The 18684-nt window shown below is 39.3% G+C and overlaps 2 protein-coding genes across 2 annotated transcripts in view; one reads left to right on the top strand and one right to left on the bottom strand.

Annotated features, from left to right (window-relative positions):
• Positions 1-2613: 2613 nt before the first annotated feature.
• Positions 2614-5004, bottom strand: mnx1 (motor neuron and pancreas homeobox 1). Its single transcript, XM_073488736.1, has 3 exons — positions 4521-5004; positions 3689-3849; positions 2614-3272 (listed from the first exon to the last, which is right to left on the bottom strand). The coding sequence occupies exons 1-3, from the start codon at positions 5002-5004 to the stop codon at positions 2985-2987; spliced, it is 933 nt and encodes a 310-aa protein (XP_073344837.1). The 3' UTR covers positions 2614-2984.
• Positions 5005-11361: 6357 nt separating this feature from the next.
• Positions 11362-18684, top strand: part of ube3c (ubiquitin protein ligase E3C) — a 29950-nt gene continuing 22627 nt past the window's right edge. The window contains exons 1-11 of the mRNA XM_073488407.1: positions 11362-11476; positions 12092-12202; positions 12347-12400; positions 12677-12751; positions 13731-13877; positions 14002-14117; positions 14256-14413; positions 15009-15162; positions 16306-16526; positions 16638-16792; positions 17239-17426. Of these exons, the coding sequence (XP_073344508.1) occupies positions 12137-12202; positions 12347-12400; positions 12677-12751; positions 13731-13877; positions 14002-14117; positions 14256-14413; positions 15009-15162; positions 16306-16526; positions 16638-16792; positions 17239-17426 (1334 nt within the window). The 5' untranslated portion in view covers positions 11362-11476; positions 12092-12136. The remainder of the gene's footprint in view (positions 11477-12091; positions 12203-12346; positions 12401-12676; positions 12752-13730; positions 13878-14001; positions 14118-14255; positions 14414-15008; positions 15163-16305; positions 16527-16637; positions 16793-17238; positions 17427-18684) is intronic.

The raw sequence follows: 18684 nt of genomic DNA, 5'->3' as shown, positions 1-18684 counted from the left end.
ATCACACTGCTGAGGGGAGCACAGTTGTTTCAATGACATGAAACACTGAAGATGCTTGTTTTTGATGACAAAGAGCACACGACAAAGGACAAATACACTTCAGGCTTGAGTAGTGGTGTTTTTTATGGATCAGAGACGGAGACTACCGGGAGGAAACCAGAGAATTTGTCAGTTAAAAGTGAGAGATAGTGGGATCAATAGACTCAGTGTGCAGTCTATACACTGGCCATTGTCTGCAGCCGTGAGTCACAGAGCTGCCATCGGCTTTACCTGGTGTGCTCTGGCTGGGCTTGACCCTCTGCTGAACTTTGATTTAGTCTGCTAAAGCAAACAGCTGGAGATAACCAACAGATCCTTCAGTAATCCTGTTACAAATGAGACACTATCAGTCAACACCGGCTACAGTTTAACGCAGATGAGCGTGAACCATGTTTTCTGTAGAGTAACTGATGCGTAATGTAGACCCCAGAGTTATTAAAAGGGCACTATGTAGTTTTAAAGAACTCTGAATTTTCATATTTACAATAATAATGAGGTGATGATACAAACTCAGAAATATTTATCTTTTCCATAACTGAATAAACAAGCTGTTCTCAGAGGAAAATAAGTTCCACAGAACACTGTTTGAAGCTAGAAAGGTGGCAGGGTCCGCCACATATAAACAAAGTAAAACAGTTTGAATGTGTTGTCCTTTAAGGTCAGTTTTTATTCAGTTAATCTTTTTATTCAGTTTGTTCATTGAGTATGTTTCGGCATAAAAAATCAGTCAATAAAGATCTTTCTCTTTCTTCCCCAAAACGACATAGTGCACCTTTAAACTGGCCCTATAGCTCGAATTTAAATCAAAATATTACAAAATAAAACACTAAAAGATCCTATTGGATGTCAGCATATTTGGTAATAACACACTCTAAATGTATCAATGTATGTGTACGTATGTATAAAAATTAGGCAGATGGGATGTTTTCAATCTGTTGAGGAAGTCCACTCTTATTTTTCCTGTAACACACAGAGTCCATAACACAATTTAGAAATGTGTACAGAGCTCTGCAATATGGACAAAATCAAATATCACTTTTTATTTTTTACTAAATGTCTCATAATTGATATTGTGACAATATTGTATGGAAGACTATTGATACTTTCACAACACAATGAGATTGTTGATAAATAATAATCAGTAATGTGGATATAGAACAGTCTGTTAAGTTCATAAAATGACGTCGTCATGCAGCTTTTAAAACCAGGAAAACATAAGAAAATATATATATATATATATCTTGTTATTTCCCAGCAGTAAATGTTTAAATTGTTTTTGGATTTTAAAAAAAGTCGCTAGTCTGCGATCAGGCCACACAAAAAATAGGCTAGTCAGAAATTAAAGGTGCACCATAGCTTTACAGAAAAAAATCGAACTGAGAAAATTTACATTTACAATATTAATAAGATAATAATAACAACTGGGAAATATTTATTTGATATATTTCCATTATAAACAAGCCGTCCTCACAAGGGAATAAGGTCTATTTGATGCTGGGAAGGTGGCTTCTTATAAGGGTCCCGCAGATATAAACAAAGTAAAACACCAGCCTGTGACACTGTGTCGCACTTTGAGAACAGTTTGTTTATTCCGCTTATTCAGCCACAAAAATCAATCATGATGGAGGTTTTGCTTTCCTTTCTCTCTCTTATATAGTGCACCTTTAACAGATTTTTATTTAAAGGAGCATTATGTAGTTTTGGGGAAGACATTTTAATCAGAAGAGAAAGATCTTCATTGACCGATATATTTTTTTATGCCTAAACAAACTAAATTGTTTATAAACAAACTGACCTTAAAGGACAGCACAATTTCATACTGTTATACTTTGTTTATATACGGCGGACCCTGCCACCTTTCTAGCTTCAAACACTTTTTTCCTGTGTGAACAGCTTGTTTATTCAATAATGGAAATAATAACTACTTCTGAGTTTGAATTATTACCTCAAATATTGTATATTGTAAATATAAAAATTCTGAGTTTGAATTATTGTCTCCAAAAGTACATAGTGCGCCTTTAAATCAGATTTTCTCAATTAAAAATACCCACAATGAAAATATTTTAAGACTTCTTTCAGCTGAATGAATTTAAAAATGACTCCAGACCTGGAAATAGTGCCTGAGCGGGCGGACTTGTCGCTCAACAGGCCGTTTAAAGGGCTTTATTAATGCGAGCCCATTGCTAGTGTGGTGTGAAATGTTTCCTCCGTCTGCCTGCCTACTCGCTGTTTGCTCTCGCTGCACGTTTGCACAGATCCGACAGCAGCTATTAACAGTAATTCCCATGACCCGACCTGTCAGAGCAGCGAGGAAAACACAAGCCTCCATCCGTCCGCATCCGCGCTGCGAATGAATCGTAAATCAAGGGGACTATTTTTTCCTTTAAAACAAAAAAACACAAGACTTGCGCCAAGATCGAGTTTTATACAAAACATTTTATTCCACATAGCTTGAGACGCTAAACAATAATTTAGCATGCACTGGCATATGACCATTTTATAAATACAGTATAGAAAAATAAACCATAACATTTATTTCCAGCGTGATATGGCTCACTACACAAGGAACAAAATCAGGCCAACATAAAGAGAGATGGCGGCAGAGTATTTACTGTAGTGTGAGCTGTTATTGCTGACAAACTAACCAACACAGCAGGGAAAGACTGCAGAGACCTGAGCCAGTTTACAGCATATAAACCATGCGTTATGTCACAGTTTACCTACGGCCGACTGAATGATGCTCCTACTGTATTAAACATAAATCTCCTGCTTTATTGCTCGTTCGTGACACTGAGATCATCTGACCTAAATGTTATTCTTTTCATGACAACAAAATGAATTCCATGGAGGTGATTTAGAGGTCGGATTACATGCAACTGCACTTTTTTATAGCGAAAATCCTCCCACAGTCTTTTATAATTGAAGTTCTGCGCCTTCTTCGAGATTCAAGGCTGCGGACTTATGTCGCTGGTGTGATTCCTCTCGTCGTCTGAGGAGCAGTCTGACGAGTTGTACAGGAAATTATCGCCCTCGTCGTCGTCACTGTCCCTGAAGTCTCTTATTCTGCCGTTTTTTGAGTCTGTCTTGCTGTTATAGTCCGACTGTTCGAGTCCGTCAGATTTCTCCTGGCCGCTCTTGCTGCCTTTATTCTTCTCGGCCTCCTGGGCGGCCTGCTCTTTGGCCTTCTTACTCCTCTTCCACTTCATGCGTCTGTTCTGGAACCAGATTTTAACCTGGAGGAAGGAAAATGATCGAGTTTGATGAGTTGAAACGTGGAGAGAAGGAGGCTTATCTGTGCGTAACTGTGCGTAAAGATTGCGTAAAGGTTACCAGTCCACCTGACATTGACCTCTGCGGCGTTACAGCTATCACACACTGAGCACGTGTCTAAAAAGTTATGTAACCTACTATATATTTATATATATACTATATTTTTTATTTTTTCAAATCACTTTTTTAACACACTATCGTATCTTTATTTGAGTGAAAGGAAAACTGGACAAGACATAACCCAGTCAGGACGCACCGGGGTCAAGAAGAATGAGATTTCATCATTTTCAGAAAATGAAACCAAGAAAAAAACAACAACACATATCTGAAGCTTTTAAACAGGCGACCCAAAAAAATGCTTCAAGGTTTATTAGCGTACCTGAGTTTCTGTCAGCATGAGGGACGTGGCCACTTCAAAGCGCTTTGGTCGTGACAGGTACTTATTCAGTTTGAACTGATGCTCCAGCTCCAGCAGCTGCTGACTTGTGAATGCAGTTCTTGGTCTTCTGCACTTGCCAAGCAAGTTGGACTGCGCCTGAGCTGCAAGAATGAGAGGACATAAATTCAACCTTAAAATCACAGACCTTGAATAGACTTTTTTTAAAATAATTGCAGACATGAAGAATATCTAAATTTAAAGAGATTTGAGTCTAAAACTTGACATTAAAATAATTAAAATCAGCACAAAATCGACAGTCATCTGGTGTTATGTTGCAATAAAATATCTCTTTGCCCCCTCGCATAAGCACCAAGGTCGTCCACATATGAATATTTCCATAGAGGAGCTATTTGCCACTCCGTTTTGAACAAATCTGTTAAAACGAGCTGAGACAAAAAAGGCAGTATCTGGTGAGCAAATAGCATGTCGACTGTGGGTTTCACATTCCTCTGCTACTTTCCCACTGTCCATTATCTGTCCATTTTAGTTCCTCTTAGAAAAAACATCTCTCTGTGACAGCCTCTTCATTCAGACATCATAATATCTGAAGAAAACTGACCCTTTTTTAAGTAAATTAAGGATTTCTCCAACTCTTGAAGCAGCATCGTTTTATTTATAAAATTAAGAAGCAAAAATATAACACATAAAGCTTCATCAACCATTTTTAGATCAGCCTCGGGTCGCCATTCATAACCAAAAAAGGCTTAGTAATGTTTTAAGATTTATTTAAAGTATAAATGACAGGATATTCTGTGATGAAACAGCTACTTACAATTAAAGTCAGACATTTTGGGCAGCATCATCCCGGCTGTGGAGACCCGCAGCCAGTGGTCCAGCTGGAAGGTGCTGGCTGACAGTTTGATGGGATCACTGGCGTGGTGGTGATGGGAGCCGTGTGGGTAGGAGTAGGACAGGGCAGGGTGTTGGCCCGTGAGCGCGGCTGCGGAGTAGGTGTACATGGGATGGCCGTAGAGAGCCTGTGCGGGGATCCCTGCGGTGCTCTGCGGATGTAATCCAACCATGCTGTGCGGACTGTTGAGGAAACCCGGTTTAGGAATCAAGCCGCAGGTGGAAATCCTCGGCGGAGACGGCGTCTCGGTGCGTAAAGCGTCGGCGCTGGCGGTCAGCTCGCTTCCAGACGACGGGATGGAGGAGGAGGAGGACAGGGAAGTCACAAGCGCCAGCGGAGAGGTCTGCACCTTGGGTGTATCGACTGCTAAAAGCGCGTCGATGCGAAAGTTTTTGGATTTCTCCATCGGGCCGCCGTTGCGCGTCCTTGTCACTTCTGCTGCCGTAAACGAAGGAGAAGAAGTCGGTGGCGTTTTCCCACCTCTCAAAAGTTATGATGTGGTCCGGAGTGTGAGAGAGGAGCTCGGCTTGACACTTAATCCCTGTCAGGAGGAGGCGATTGGTGCAGCCGTCTGGAGGGGGCTGGCTCAGCGTCACAGACCCAACAACGCCTCTCCGCTCTAATCACTGTACAGCACGCTGTTGGCTGCCTTATTGCTTTCATAAAATATCGCTATTATAAGAAAATGACGCACACGTTTGAAATAAAACTTAAGTTTTTTGCTCAATTACAGCTGGATGTTATTTTTGTGCCTATATATATTACTCATTCACAGAGGCTTTATGGAGCAAACGTTTCCAAGAGAGCTCAAGATGGACTTTATTCTCTTTATGAGCAGCAGTGTGGCCCTTCTGCTGTGTGTTTTTTTTGGGGGACTGGCTTTCTGTGTACATCAGCAATTTGACCAAGGTCACAGGAGCAGGTGTGGTGATGTTTTAGTAAACATCTGCAGCCACAGACACTGCAGGATAAATTCATAAAAGCACATTTAATGACTCCATTTTTGAAAACCTTAATCCTTCTTGATGAGAAAAACGAATTTCCTTTAATTGTTTATACTGTTAGTATACTGGATGATCTATCTGAGGAATGTTTTTGTTCAGTTGTAACCTGATATTAGAAACAAAATATGATATTGATAACAAAAAGAAAGAAAATTAATTTATTACTCCAATTATAAAGCTTTCTGTTTGTTTTCTGTCTTTGCCTCTAGGCCTATACTTAAGATGTAGCTTGAGTAAAATGTGTATAATACGCATACTGTTTAGAAAAAGATGATAACAACAAATCTAAAAAATCAAATAATAAAAAACATGAAATAACTACAGGCCAATCCGTGTCTGAGCGTGTTAATCCCCTGGTGTACACCTCTAGATTAAGTCCTAACGTGTGAAGTGATGTGAAAGGTTATCAGGCTCATCTTCACTCATTGAACTTAAATAGCAAATAACATAATACACACTGCGTTTTAAAAGAGGATGAGAAAGCGTGCGCAGAAGTGAACATCTTGAGCCGGATCACCCTGCGAGGCCAACTGGGAAATTTCAGTAAAAGCCCTCCTTCTGTCGCTCCGAACCTGAAGGTGACAGCAGCACTCTGGCCTGTTATAATGGAGCTGTGCAGCCAAATTAATCAACCCTCACTGCTTCTAACAAAGATGTCCGCAAACCACGTTTTGTTGCTTTGGAGTTTTTGCATTTTCTCTAAAATAAATCACATTTTTTTGCTCTTGTACTACTGAAACTATTGCAAATTTTCCTTTAAAATCAAATTTATCACAAAAAGAAAGCAACTGGATGTTTATACCGCTGAGAAAAGCTTTACGCAGCTGACAAAATAAGTCAAATTCAGGCGCAATCCGTGCGCAACGGGCCGCACCAAGATTTTTTTGTAATTGAAAGCCCGAAAGTGTGATGAGGAGAGAGATGGAGCTAATAGGCCCGTGGCTCCGGGTGACTTCGGTCTAATAAGCCACTTAAAGTTAATGGAAGAGGAGGTCAAAATGAGAATTATTGACACCCAGTTGCCCTTAACCTGTCTACCAATAAAGCTGATTAGTTTTTGTCAATTCATCAGCTAACCGCGCTCCGGGGACGTTTATTTGCTCGGGGGAAATCAACAAGTCACCGGGTGGTTTTCGAGTAAAGGATCGCCATTTAATTGTGGACCTTGATGATCATGACCAATTACAGAATGATAACGGGGAGATTGATGTGGGGCTGCGTGGAAACGTGGAACAAAAAAAAAAAATAGAAAGAGAGGAGGGAGAGGGGGGAGGCAAGTCACTACAATATGCTGCTGCCAACTTATTTTTGTGGGTGGAAACGGTGCACATGCTGATGTTAAAGAGCATAAAATATTAGACCATTATTGTGCGTTGATAGATTGTCCTAAATGTCCCTGGAATGAGTTTTTTCTTTCATAAAAATGTGTTTCCCCTCATTTTTATTTGACCTTTACTCTCATTTATGATGATAGAAAAATCCAGCTTGGAGCCACAGGAGAGGATGGGGCAGCTTTTGTTAAAAAAAAAAATCCTCCTGAATGGCTGAATAAACATCCTCACCTCTCCAGAGCAGAAGTCCTGTTTTGCGGTTCTCTCATCAATTAAACGCGTTTTATCAACCTGCTGTGATTATTATAACAGCCGGAGTCTTGATCGCCGCGCGGCCGAGCTGCGCCTCGTCCCCACCGCGGGTTTAATTTCATTAAGGGCCCCCGCATGAATATTTCTATTAAAGCGGCGGTGAAATATGGAGCCATTTAGTATTGGCCTTCACCGATCACCCAGATTTATCGCTCCTTTTCATCACATCTAGAGGAGAGAAAATTAATAAGGCACCCAGGATGGAACCGAACCCTAAAACCCTGCTCTTTCCTGAAAGCTGTTAATTTGCTCTGTAATTACTTTCACAATTAACTAAAATACAAATCAAAGTGACAAATCGGGATAGTTTATATATTAATTACCTCCGGTAAATGCGTTCATTATGAAAAGGCAATCTAAAGGGACCTGCGCTGTCTCTTTTTACGCAATAAATACGCTCGGATAAATTGGCACAAATGGCCAATTTCATGAAATGTGCAGAAATGCTTTTAAAAACATTTGTGGCTCATGATCGTTTTTTTCCCCCTACCTGACATCTAATGAGCTAATTTCTCTCAGAAAAAAAAAATTATAATATCAGTGTCAATACGTGAGATAATTACAGCAGGACTTATTTCTCTAAATGAAACGTCTCAGATCCGATATCACTGGTTAATTTGTCTCACACGTGTTATCAACACACTGTGAATGGAGAGAATACCAGTCCACAGTATTATATATAGGCCCAATCACATCTAATCGATGAAACCATTTGCCTCTGTCTCGTGCTCGTGCTTTAAAAGCCTTTATTCGTTCAGCCAATAAAAAGCCCGATGATATCAGTCATCGGTTTGTTGACAAAAAGTTTAAATAATAACAATAAAAACAGCATATATCACATAAATGCCTACATATGGTAAGTAAGAATCAAATCAAATGTGATTAATTAATTTGTGAGTTTTAGGCCTTTATTAACTATGAAAATGAGCCAATGGCCAATCAAAACCTAGACAAATAAACAACATGAATAAATAAATAAATAAATAAATTGGCTTATTGAAGCACAAATTTAATTTCTTAAATGGCACATTTTACTTTAAGGTGTGGAAGCTCCTGCCAGGCTTCACTATTATATTCACATTTTTTAATATAGGTCAATTATTTCAACAAAAAACTCCCCTTTTAAGTTACTTTGAACTTGAGGTGTTGTTTTTAATTCCACCAAACTGGAAAATATCAGCAGATACTGTTAATCATTTGTTTACTCAATGAATTTAAATGTTCAAGGAGATTTTTTACTGAAAACATCATTCCACCTATAATGTTTGTGTTATGGAGAGACACTTATATGAGATTCCATCTTATTATGCATGCAAACCTAATCATTTGTATTTATGTATAAACTGATGAATACGTTAAACAAAGTCATAGACTGAGGTACAAACAGCAACACCAATAGAAACAGAAATATTTCTAGTAATATTAATTATAATCATCATACTTCTCATATATACTGTCTTATCACTTATCACTATATATATGTATATATATGTGTGTGTATATATGTGATTATTATGATTTTTATGTGAAATATTTGAAAATATTTGTGTAGTACTTTTCAGAACAAACAAACATCTATCCTTCAAAATCAAGATTGACACAATGAAAACAGACAGATAAGAACACAAGTCTGTAAAAAATAGATGTAATAAAGCATCACACCAGTTATGCCTTTATATTATAATATAATAATGTTAATTTACACATCCACAACACAGCATAGCAACGAATAGGAAGGACTTGATACATCTGATGAGAAAATAGGAATATAAAATACATAAAAGTTTAAAAATTCAAAAGACCTTATAGTAATGATGCTGACTCATCCATGCACAGTTGCTCAGGCAGATCTTTCCGCCTGCATCTGAGACTTCCAGCTATGTGCAGGCTCACAAGGGATCAAAAGTTCATAAAGATAAAAAGCTGAAGAAATGAAGATAGAGCTGGTGAAGAGAAAGTTAAACAAAGCTTAAGCCTTGTCCCTTTATTCCAGAGCTGACTCATGAAACGGGTATTGTAAAGATAAAATTGGTTATGCCGAGAATCCAACTTGGCAAAACTGTGTGTGATCAGCGTAACAACGGCAGGAGATCTCGTTCCCTCTCATGTATGAGTTAAGACTGTAGCTGGTCCGAGGAAGGAGCCTTGAGGTACACCACATGTAATTAAGGACTGTGAGGAGATGATCATATGGCCACATGAATCACATAGAACAAATGGTTTTTGGCCTCAGGTTGTTGTTGTTTGTGCTGTATTTGACTGGTTTTATTGAATGTATCTGGACTAATAATGAAGAAAATGCCCTTAGGGTCACCTAATGTCAGCTGATATTCTGCATTAGCAACAGCTGGAACTATAGAGTCCTTTCAGACAAACAATGACATATGGCAAATCGCAGCTCTTGGCAGTCATATGGATTGAACTTTTTCCAGACATCAAGGTAATGAAATTATGATGAGATTTTCTGAGCACTTTAAGGGGTTATTGGCCATGTTTAAAACTACATTCAAGCATTTAAATGGTGGCTGTTTCTGAGATCAAGGAAGAACTTTAAATCTCAGAAGAGAAGTCCTCGAAATACTCATTAACATCTGCAGTTACATGACAACATCAGGCAAACTCCCTCTAATGTGTGATACTGGATTTTTGGGGCCCATGCTGATATCAATCTTAGGGAGTAAAGAAATTCTGATACCGATATTTTGGCCTATATTTTTTATAAACATACACAGAAACACACATATTTTTTAATGATTCCTGAAAAGTGGTTATTAAACACTAGTGACAAAGATACATATGTGATGGAGGCAGGATATTTTATAGTTTAACAATAAACTTGTTCAACACCAGTGCACAGAAACTAAACTTCACTGGGAGTTTAATAACAATAATGACCCCAAACATCCTTTTCTGCATTATTTTCTGTAAAAAGAAAATCAGCACATATCAGACAACATACACTGACACCGATCTGTGACAGGCCAATATCAGGCAATAATATCGGTCGACCAATATATCGGTTGGGCTACTACTCCAATTATCCCCCCTTAAATTCAGCTATGTGATGAGGGTCCTATGAAACAGTTTCTGGTGTCAATAAAAGATGATTTGGTAGACTGTGTCACTGAGGTAGAGTATGGAGGAAAGTGGGTATTTCACCTCAAATCTGTACAATAACACCCTAACATAGAATTTTTTTTACTGAGCTTTCTATTAAACAATCCATCAATTATATTTCTATGCCTTTGCCTATAGCTGCAAAAGTGCCTCATGTATTGTTTGAGAAAAATCACCTGTATTTATATAATACACAGTGATAGAATGTAACTAAGTACATTTATTCGAGTACTATACTAAAGTACGATTTTGAGTCATCAGTACTTTACGTGAGTATTTCCATTTTCTGCTACTTTATACTTCCAATAGACATTTTGGATTCAAATATTACACTTTTCACTTCACTTTTATGTGATTACTTTAGTTACAAGTTACTTTGCAGATTGCATGCTGCATCAAAGACAAAGTACTGCATTTGGAAAATAATTTAAGATTCCAATGATTAGAAAGATGCTGAATATCAACCCTAGTATACAGTATATACATGCATGTACGTATGTGTATAATTTACTTTTACCTGAACTTTTGATACTTAAGAGCATGTATTACCAGGAAATTACTTTTGATACTTAAGTATATTCAATATCAGGAACTTTAGGACTTTACTCAAATACTATTAGGTGACTTTCACTTTTACAAAAGCAATGTTTTAGGCCTTTATCTTTATTTTTACTCAAGTATGACTTGTGGGTACTTTTTTACAACACTGATAATAGAATAACAAGCACCTGTGTGATTATGTGTACAGTTAAAATAAAATAGAATAAACCGATATCTTAATGTAAAGTTCCTCTCTATTTTTTAAATTTACAATAAACTATAAAAATGTAAAGAAAAGACAGAAAAAAGGAAAGAAAAAAGAAATCACACGTCACAGAACCTTCTCAATGCATCTAGAAGAAGGCGGGCCTAAGCCGCTTGAATATTATTGACAGGAATTCTGTCCAATCAGCTCCCTGATAGCGTAGGAACCGGATGCAGTTAAGTTAGCTTTTCCCTGTGTTGTGTTGATTTCTAGAGAGAGAAGGAAAAGAAGACTTGACGTTTGGATTAACCTTAACTGCCTACACAGTGTTAATTGTGTCTGTTTCATTCCTTAAATCAAAAGTCAAAGGTAAACGGTTCTATTTCTCAGACGAGTATCCTGCAAATATGAGCGATGTCAAAAAAGGACATGCGGATAGGAAGACACCCCCCGTAAAGTTAGCCTGCCTGAGTGCTTAGCTCCTCTGCTAGCTAGCTGCAGTGCTAACGTCAACAATATCAAGTTACTCACAAACGTACGAATCAGTACTGCGACATGTCAACAATAAATATTTTGTGATTTGGTGTCTTCGTTGCTACTTGGAGTCACATAACGTAAGCGGCAGTGAATAGTGTCTGACAGCTGCTGAGTCATTAGCTAGCTAAGTAACCGGCTAGCTAACTATTGTTGCAAACCAAACTGAAGCTGTCAGCCGGACAATTAGCTTAAGTTAACCTTCGGTCTTGTCCATACTGACGTTAATGCCTGTTTTATTTGGTCATATATGTTACAGTCAGCAAACGCAAGAGCCTGCTGTTTCGGCTGAAGAATCGATTAGCCTGAGTTAATTGTTTGTAAGTTGTTGCCAAGTCACGAGTCGTCAGGTCGTTTTGGTTTCATTTCATCACTTGTTTTAGTTTTGGCTCTACCATTACGTGTTAGATAAAGACCCTGAATTCGTTCTCCTTTCACTTTCTGTTTCAGGAATCAGTGGCAACTTCTGAATCAGTCAATGGGAAAAATCTAACAATGTTTAGCTTTGAGGGAGATTTCAAGACAAGACCCAAGGTATCACTTGGAGGAGCGAGTAAAAAGGTAAGTGTCATTTGGGAAGGTAGAGTTGAATGAATCTTATCAAACAAATGGTCAGTTTTCTTACCCATCTGTGGATGGCAAAACTCAGAAAGCATATTAGTTTTTAAGCAAGTAATCTAGAGGTGATCTTGTGTTGTTTTCCAGGAGGAGAAGGCATCTCTGCTGCACCGCACTCAAGAGGAAAGAAGAAAAAGAGAGGTAACTATGTTTGTGCAATGCTTTGTTTACAAGTGCTACATAGTAGGCAACTGGACTTGTTTCAGTTTCTTGAAGACGTTTCACCATTCATCCTGGTACCATCTTGGTACAATATAGTTACGATATAGCGTTTAGAATACCATGACCCGTATGACTGAGAATCTTCACCTACCAAACATTACGTTTTCAGGATAAAATAGTATTGCCCTCCTTTGTTTCAGTGGTCATTGATGCTTTGGTTTCATCACTTCTAAACTGTGCTCTTTTATTACTCAGGATGAAAGGAAACGACTGAAGAATGCCATTATCATTCAGTCCTACATACGTGGCTACCAGGACTTGAAACGACAGGTAAGGCTGCAAGCACCATAAATCCCTGTTTTTATTATTTTATATGTTACATTCAGAATCAGATGTTCGGTTCTCCATCAGAAATGTGAGCTGTGTCATTAGACTCTTACTTTTGAGTCAAAAACCCTAAAAGAAAAGTAGGATCAAGGTGAGCCTGCTTTAAGGTACCATGTTGAGATTTCAATGATGGTGTGTGTCAGCACTCACACATAAAACCCTGTAACATGCAGGTGGCTCATGAATGGCGTTGCCTGTCTTATGGTCTTGTGGATATGGTTTGGTGAGTCTGCAGTTACAGTCAGTGGGTTAGTGCATCAACCTTCAGAAATCTCAATCGGGTCCGTGTTTGAATGTGGCTGTGGTTTTTGGCACAGGTCTCTCAAGTGTCAAATGAGAATATCTGTTGATGAACAATTACTTCCTGTGTGGTTGATTTTCTTTGTCTTAGTTTTGCTATGTGTCTTAAAGTTTGATTGACGGTAAGGATTTGCACAGTAAGGGGGTGGTTTGTAGTTAATTCATCAGTTTCCCAAAAAGTTGTGTGTATAATCTTTTTTTAATTGGTGACATTTATTTTTGTCTGTTGTGCTTTTTTGTTATTAGTCATTTAGTGATGACTAATGAACATGGTGAAGACTGCTTGAGATATCTTTCAAGAAATGAAAGGATTTGTGTTAATTGTGAAAGTGACAGTTTGGTAAAAGAAAAAAGATGAATGAATCTTTTTCACTTTGTCAGCAAAGGGTTTAGAGCACTGATAGTTATCTTAGGCACACATACAGTGCATATGACAGGACCCTAAACATAGGCTGTATGTTGAGAAAGCAGATAAGTGACAATATGTCATTATGACTGATTAATGTCTCAGCTTGTCAATTTGTCATTTCACACATTTGTCATTTTCATAATCACAGATAGAGCCTTCAAAGTCTGCACGAACAAAGTATTTTCAATATGTGACCTTGAACCTTTTCTTCAGTATGCCACCCAGAGGGCCAGTTTTGACGAGTCTGTCAGCCAGACGCTGGCAGGGGGAGCTCAGCATGTCTTGGATGGTCCTCGTCTCTGCCTCTTATCAAGACAACTCATATTTTTCTACAGACAGGGTGTGGATGCACAGAGATTGGTGAGATGTTTAAATATCTTTAATGCTCTTCATTTACAATTATGCTGATTGTTCCACAGAAGCTGTTACAGCCAGAGGTCTCATATACATTGTAAAAATTGTGTCTGTTTGTGTTTTCTTAAAGATATGGTTGTGCCAGAACCTGGTGAAACTCAACAGTCAGTTTGTGAAGCTGTTGGTGGGCCCACAGAGACAAACATGTATGTTTCAGATCAAGAGGATCTTAGGCTTCTGCTGCAGGTACAGTACTTAAAAAAAAAACGAACTAAATAGATTCCTATTTTTAGCTACTGGATGCTTAAACACGTGGTAGGGTGATAGTTAGGGAAAATGCAGTGGTTGTCACCATCTCTCTTGTTCCTCTTTTTGTCTCCACAGGCTCCTACAGAACTGCACGGATGATGGTTTAAATGTGGCTGTTCCCATGCGGATGCTAGAAATCTTTTCATCAGAGAAAACCTATCTTCCTGTTATTCCAGATGCTAACTATGTAGCTTCATTACTCGAGCAGATTTTGCACTATATGGTACAGAAAGGTAAGCTCACAGGGCTCTTATTCCAGCATGTACTGTAGCACAGACGCAAATAAACCTTTAAAGGCCTAATCGTCAAACATTAAGGCTTATATAGAGATTGTTAATGTATGTCAATACCAATTGGTCTCAAGTGTGTTTGACTACTTTAATCTGAACAAGGGCAGTTCCTGCTCTGACTGGCACCTGAGTGTATACAGTACTGTGCACAGGTCAAGTGCATCTCATAGTATTTACATTTTCCAAGTGGTATGAGTCACTTCAGCAGCACTGTTTAAAATAATTTTTCCCGTCAACACAAAGCAGCTTGTTTAATTTTCGGCACTATGTCAACTGCAGTCAGATGTCCTGAAGCCCAATTAAGCAGGCAAGCTGGCAAGCCTTACTTTTATAGCTAAAAATATTACACAGAGGAGAGCTCTCATCTTCAGCTGATGTTGCAGGTTATCCTTGCTTCTCCTTTTACATTCTTATTGTTAAAGTTTATTATAGTTATGTAATGTTTGCAAATAGATTCTTTATATGTTTTTTTTTTGTAATGAATTGGTGTCTTAATGTCCTTTTTTAATCTTAATTTCTCTCTATGTCTCCTCTTCAGGATACTACAGGTCGCTGTATATTCTTGTGAATCACAGGCTCCCTTCCAGTCTGGAGTACAGTGATGCTCCTTCTGTCCCTCTAGCAAGCACACTGTTGGAGCACATTCTCAAACCTCTGCACTTTACTTACTCCTCCTGCACAACAGGCGCAAGGTACAACTTGAGACTGAAGCCACAATTAGATCAGGGCCTTCACACAGATGGTGGCAGGACTTTGCTGCATTGCAGGGTGGAAAATTCTGCTCCAAAGTTTAACTACGTTTTATCGTATTATCATAAGCATCCAGGCTTGAAGACGTTGCACGTACTGTAACCTGCAATATCCTCACATGTGTCCTCTTTCAGTATGTTATCAGTGTGTATGATATTTACATGATATTTATGTGATATTAACATTTTTTGATGGAGTTGGGTCTCAAAATGGTTACTGGCTAAAGGAGCTGAAGGAAATAAGCATTTACAGTATATCAGACACAACAAACTCCAATGGTGACAGGTGTCTGATAGTAAAATTGCACCGTATAAATAATGTCATCATTGATCATGGATTGCAAATTGTATTCTGCGATCATCAGCATAGACTGACTTCACAGACTTTAGGTTAGATCCTTATACAGTGCTGAAAAACCCTATCCACACTTAATAGAGTATCACAATAAAAATCTGCACATAATAAGATCCAAAGGATTTACTGATAAAGTGTTTGATGTCTGTAGACCTCCCAAAATGTCGTTTTCTGAGTACAGAGAGAAGACGACTGCATTATAGCTGGAAGGGAAAGTCTTTGTCCCGAGGGAATTCTCTAAAAATCATCCATTAAACTGATCAGACAAACTGCAGCAGTTTTTTGTCCCCTCTAGTCAGTAGTGAAGCAGTAATTGCTTCTGAGACCAATTTACAACAAGCCATAAAAGGCCCCCAGACTCGCTCGCTCGCCAGAGTGCAGAATATCAGGCTGTTTGCCCTCAGTTTCAGACATTCTTAATAACAAACGACAGGGCACTTCTTTTCTTCTTTGAAGAAAAGCAAGGCGGGAGTGAGAGAAACTTGTGTACACGCGGACTGTGACAGCTAATTATCTGACTTGGCCCACCAGATGTGTGTGACTGGGTCACACAAAGCAGCTCTGTTTGGAGATTCAATATTAGAGCAACAGAATGAGCAGAGTGGTGTTGGAACAAGACGCCCTTTTAGCTGAATTCTATAGCTGAATCACAGTCATTTTATTTACATAACGTTACCCTTCTCATGCAGTGCATTAACTTGTCTTATGTTTGTTTCTCTGTCATCTCACAGGCAGTTTGTATTTGCCGCCTTTACCGAGGAGTTTATCTCTGCACCCTTCACCGAGCAGATCTTTCACTTCTTTATCCCGGCATTGTCCGACGTCCGTCTCTCATTCCCGTTCGAGGCCTTCCTGAGCTCCCTGCAGGGCACCATCGGCTCCTCTTCGTCACCGCAGAGCAAGGCGCCGTGGGTCTTTTACTTTGTCCTCTCTGCAGGGGAGAACTGCTTAGGTGGGTGGAACAGTTTACAGCGCACACTGAAGCATAAACTCTTTATGACTAATTTAAAGAGATGAAGTTATGATGGTGTTCACCGTGATGGTGATGGGTGTGTGTTGGCAGGCTCACTATCAGAGGAGGGTCTCCTGCTGTACCTCCGGGCTCTGCAGACGCTGCTGCCGCTGCTGCCAGTGTCGGAGAGCAGCACCAGGCCTGAAGTCAGCAGCGACTCGGAGGACGACGACGATAACACTGGCATCCATCACCCTCCCATGCAGGTAGGATACATACACAGACACATATATGTACTCATAAAATGGTAATGGGATTACACCACAATTAGTAATTTTCACATTGTCACATTTCTGTCCTCAAAACCAAAACAGGCTTCATAAACATTGGTCAGTTGTACGGCATGTCATGTTCATGCTAGTTTTGATATACAGATATTACAGTTGTGTCACACATATTTGAGTACTGTTACCAGTGTGTGTCTACAAAGTATAGTCTGTGTGTCTTACTGTAAATAAAACTATTTATTGCAGTATTCAACAGTGCAATTCAGACAGATCAATAGCAGCCTAAAAGTGATCTCAGTGTTGGCTAAATACAGAGCAATTAACCTCACTCCCCTCATTTTCTGTCAGTTCTACTCAAAAAAACAAAAAGATAGATATCCTATTTCTGAGTCTTCCAACCAGTGTGTGTTTCCTTCTCTTATCAGGATGACAGCAGAATCTCAGTGCAGCTGATCACAGAGGAGTGTGTCCACAAGCTGGACACGAAGCATCAGACTAACGCCCTACTGAACCTGGTCTGGAGGGATTCGGCCAGCGAGGAGGTCTTCACCATGATGGCATCCATCTGTCACACACTCATGGTCCAGCATCGCCTCATGGTGCCAAAAGTCAGGTACGAATACACAGAATTTTTTTGTTTCGGGATAACCTGTAAGACTTTGAAAAACAATGCATGAGGTTTTTTATTTGTATAACTGTATTGCTATATATATATCGATCAGAACTAGCAGAGATTGTAGGTATCCTTCTTTCATCTTAATAAAAATACTTTTGGTACTTTGAATATATTTACTTTACAGTGAAGCAGGTGTTTATGGATCAAAACAAAACATAAAAACACATTTTTATTTGATATCATAACATTTTACACGCCTTGTCAACATCAGCCCTTGCATTCAGAGAGCCTGTTTACACACCTACCTGATTGAGAGGAAAACTGTGTCTTTATGTGTTTCCGCGCTGTAAGCAGTAATGTAAATAACGGTGAAGCGAGGTAGGCAGTTATCAGTGGTCTGCACCCACTGGCATTTACAACCGGCAAAGGAAGCAGGGATGTCAGGGAAGCTGTCAGTTCTGGACGAGGGCAATTACCTCTTCTCAGGTTGATTACATTAGGGCCAGGATGTCAGAGGTGGTGGTGGAGGGGGTGGATGGTGCATTGACTGACGGGAGGTGATCCAGACTGAGCTTCATGGATGGTCAACCTGCTCTAGTTAATTATTAGTGGAGCCACTTGCTGCCAGTTGATTTAAATGTGTGGGTGGAGATGAGATGTTGATGTATCAGGAGTCCTATCACATTTGCAACTGTATCTTACTGTGCATCTGTTACCAAAAATTAGCTCCCTCATCGACACATGCATCTCGGTTCTGATGGTCAATTAGCAATTTTGCAGGATTGCTTACAAGTGATTGACCAGAGTTTAGAATAATTTCGCTGCCTGTCCCCTGTTCCCCTTAATTTTTACAGCTTCCTCCTACTCTTCGCTTTTACCATAAATCCTGCCCTTCGTCTTCCATCATTATTGGATATCTGTACAAAATAATTAGCTCACTGAGAAAGATTAATCACTGCAGGAGTGGACGGGATAGCTTTACAAGAGGCTAAGGGGAGCAAATTGCATCCCGGCCTTGATTTACTGCTCTTACAGCAAAAAGAAGAGAGAGAGGCTGGCCGGTGGTCCAGCCGGCCCGGCACGCTGCCTTTTTAATAAATATGTAAAATGTCTCATGAAAGGCCTTTTTTTTCCAGAGGAGTTGAGACCAGAATTAGTTTTTGATTGGTTTTCTAATTGTGTTCAGCCCAGGTTTGTTCTAGAGTGTTTGGTGTAATTTCACTTTAATTGTTTACCGTCGGATATTTGGTGTAAT

The sequence above is a fragment of the Pagrus major genome, chromosome 19, assembly GCF_040436345.1.
Source record: "Pagrus major chromosome 19, Pma_NU_1.0".
Lineage (NCBI taxonomy): Eukaryota > Metazoa > Chordata > Actinopteri > Spariformes > Sparidae > Pagrus > Pagrus major.
The sequence above is the reverse complement of the archived record's forward strand: the minus strand, read 5'-3'. Positions and strand labels throughout refer to the sequence as shown.

What these genes read in the sequence shown, in the direction of transcription:
- mnx1 (XM_073488736.1), bottom strand. Translation starts at nt 5,004, where the DNA reads ATGGAGAAATCCAAAAACTTTCGCATCGACGCGCTTTTAGCAGTCGAT. An exon ending in CAAAATGTCTGACTTTAATT is followed by an intron (nt 3,850 to 4,520) that starts GTAAGTAGCTGT and finishes TCATTCTTGCAG; the next exon opens with CTCAGGCGCAGTCCAACTTG. An exon ending in TCATGCTGACAGAAACTCAG is followed by an intron (nt 3,273 to 3,688) that starts GTACGCTAATAA and finishes TCCTTCCTCCAG; the next exon opens with GTTAAAATCTGGTTCCAGAA.